Source organism: Sinocyclocheilus rhinocerous, unplaced genomic scaffold, assembly GCF_001515625.1.
Source record: "Sinocyclocheilus rhinocerous isolate Xijiao unplaced genomic scaffold, SAMN03320098_v1.1 scaffold2319, whole genome shotgun sequence".
Classification (NCBI taxonomy): domain Eukaryota; kingdom Metazoa; phylum Chordata; class Actinopteri; order Cypriniformes; family Cyprinidae; genus Sinocyclocheilus; species Sinocyclocheilus rhinocerous.
In genome coordinates, this window is record NW_015658546.1 from 166659 (window position 1) to 170002 (window position 3344).

Here is a 3344-nt window from a genome sequence, read left to right on the forward strand (position 1 = left end):
CACACACACACACACACGCCGCTGGAGCTCGGTGAACCTTTCCTGTTCTTCACGAGATGAAGGTAAGATGATTTCCAGGCTCTGCTGTCTGTCAGTCTGTATGAAAGCTTTGACTGCTGTATCAAACTCTGAGCATCATATTCTGCTCAAACGTGTTTATTTATCAGCTGTGCAGCATTAGATTCAGATCCTGACATGTTGATTCTGCAGCTGAATCAGAATCACAGCAGGTGAGATGAGAACAGTTTAAGACAAAAACAGGTACATGAATGTTAACATGTATATGAACATTTAGAATGTTTAATGAACCTTCATAATCATTTGCTCCCAAAATGATTCATTTATGATTCTGTGTCACTTTGCATAATAATATCTGACAAATGCATAAATGTAAAAGTAAAATCATTATTTCACGGATTTCCCCCGAAACCCATAACGACGTAAAAATAATCTTTATTGTGAATCCAGATTCATTCATATTTTTTTTTTTTTATTTATAATGTTTTTAAACAGTTCTGAGTGATCTGATGAGACGCTACTGTAAATGATGTCAATCATAAATGATTTCAGTTCCACAGAACAGGATCTGGTTCCAGTTTTGTTCTGTTTGGTCTCTCTGTAACACTGTAAACCAGCACTGAAGCCATCGATGAGATATTTGTGAAGTTAGATGACTCTCATCACATTATTTATAGTCGTTATATGAGCTGAAATTATCCACTGTACTGTACTTACTTATTTCACATATAAAGCTCCAGAATGATGCATGTGACCAGATTGGGCTCGACTCCAGCTCTGACGACGCTCTCAAGCTAAAACACTCGAGGAGATGAATATAGAACACTACAGTACACTGTGATTGACAGGATTAGATGATTAACATGTATTGATCACAGTAAGAAATAAGAATGCAATAGCACTGCTGGGCCTTTGAGCAAAACCACTAACTAAACCAGGCTCAGTTTTAAAGCTGCTTAACTAGAAATAATTCATATCAATCATTTGAACAAATGTTCTAACGTTAACAGAACGCTCATGTAAAGTTATCTAAACATTAGCACAAAAGCATTATTTACACATAGTTCATGGAACTTTCTTCTGAAACATTTTAGCTGGACGTTTGTCTGCGATGGGTTAGAGAACATTCAAAAGTAACACTCCCATAATGTTTACAAAATAACAAAACGTAACATTCCCCTGACTTTAGTGTTCACATAACCAAGAAAACGTGTTTTTCTCCGGTGACAGGTAATGTTAATCAATATGTTTTTGAGAGATGATATATAACGGAATACATCACATTCATGATTGATTCGATGTTAAAATGTTTACTTTAATAATTCATCAAATCTGTAGGGCTGTTGATTCACTAATGATCATGTGAAGGGAGTATGAATGAGCTCAGGTGAGGTTTAGTGAACAGCACATTTGGTCCAATCAGAGACGAGTGAACGCACATCAGGTCACATGTTATAATCACTGAACACATGCACACAAACTAATAACACTAATGGCAAAAGAATAAACTTTTAAACATGCATGTGGAGAGATCTGATACATCAAACATATTACAGCTGATATAGAAAAGGAAACTTTTGAGCATTGATTTTTAATCAGTCTGCTTGTGACATATAAAGTGAATGAATGCACTTAAATCAGAGTGTTCGTTGTTGTAAGATCAGCGTGACTATGGTTCTCAGCTGTGGATCTGACAAACAGGAAACAGCAGGAGGCGACAGGAAACCATAAAGAACTTCACACTAAAATTAGCCGCGTGGACATGTGCACCTCTGAGCATCATTCACGCATGACAGATGCTAAACCAAGCGCTTAATATCTGTTTTGATCATGACACAGCTCGTTAGAGCTGAATAAATCAGTCATGCTCAGCCAGCGATGTCAGACGAAACCACACGAAGTTCACAGGAGAATATGGACTATATTGTTAAATTTGGAGGGCCGTTGCAATAAGCTAATGTTAGAAAAAACTCTTTATATTTTGGCCCCGTCAGAATATTCCCAGTCCGGCTTTCACTCGTGAATGCATGGGCCCACGGGAAGAGTCATGACCGAGTCGAGTCTCTGTCCACACACTTCTTCAGAGTTTATTGTTACATCAGTAGATTATATAGATCTGCTGTAAGGGGTGGTGTAGTGGTTTATCCAAGAAGAATTACACATTACATCATGTAGGAATGTAAGAGGGACAGCAAGTAGGAATTCTTCAGCAAACTAAGGGATTTTCTTAGATCCAGGCTGAACTCAGTGAACCCCTCTCTAGTCTTAAACACCACAAAGCCCTGAACATCTGCGCATGCGTATAAAACAACAGGCAGATACAGCAGAGAGCCCTTTATTATTTAACAGCTAAAGAGGAAAGAAACACTCTGACATCTCACTACTGAGCCTAGAGATATATTTGCTTCTAGAGAAAGTGTGAAAAGCTCAGTGTCATCTTCCAGGAGACGCTCGCGGTGTTTTCAGCGTCTGCCGCCTCACTAAATGAACACATAAACACGTCAACAACATCTCCTGAACTGCTCTATTTAGAAGCATTTTACCGTTTCCTTCGAGTAAAACTATCTTCATATCATATACACACAGAAATTTAATGGCAAACCGTTTGGTTTAACTCACAGACATTGTGCTAAAAATATATATTACTATTCTTCAGTAGAATGTACGTAATACTACTGCTACTAAAATTATTAAAACTTTATTTTTTTAAGGGATAATCACACATTTCTTCCATGTTTTAATTTTAATAGTAAATCTCCTTTGTCTGCCAGAAAATAAAGTTTAATTTCATTTAGTTTATGCCTTCATTTGATAAACAGAAAAATTTTAATACACAACACAGGTATATTTGTAGCAATAGCCAACAATACATTGTATGGGTCAAAATTATAAATTTTTCTTTTATGCCAAAAATCATTAGGATATTAAGTAAAGATCATGTTCCACGGCTATTGTAAGAATAAATTTGAATAAATTAAGTTGTTTTTATGCATTCAAATAGTTAGACATGCTAAAACACAGAATTTGGTAACAATAAGGTGAGAAAAAATAAAACATTTCATAGGGCCCTAAACATGTAATTTTGTTAAACTTTTAATAGTGATAATCAGTTACAAACAAATAATCAGAGATAGAAACGATGAGTCTCTGTTCACAGCAGCTTTATGTTGTGTGCTGGCAGGAGTTTGTGTCCGTGATGACGCGTCTCCATTAATGATGGTGAGTGATGAACACATCCGTCTCTATCTTTCATCAGCAGCTCTATCGGTGATTCATCTGTGTGTGTGTGTGTGTGTGTGTGTGTGTGTGTGTGTGTGAGAGAGTGT

At 36.7% G+C, this 3344-nt stretch overlaps 1 protein-coding gene across 1 annotated transcript in view; it reads left to right on the forward strand.

The window, feature by feature from the left end:
• Nucleotides 1-6: 6 nt before the first annotated feature.
• clnk (cytokine dependent hematopoietic cell linker) overlaps nt 7-3344 on the forward strand; it is a 14850-nt gene continuing 11512 nt past the window's right edge. The window contains exons 1-2 of the mRNA XM_016531198.1: nt 7-62; nt 3200-3237. Coding sequence (XP_016386684.1) covers nt 3232-3237 — 6 coding nt within the window. The 5' untranslated portion in view covers nt 7-62; nt 3200-3231. The remainder of the gene's footprint in view (nt 63-3199; nt 3238-3344) is intronic.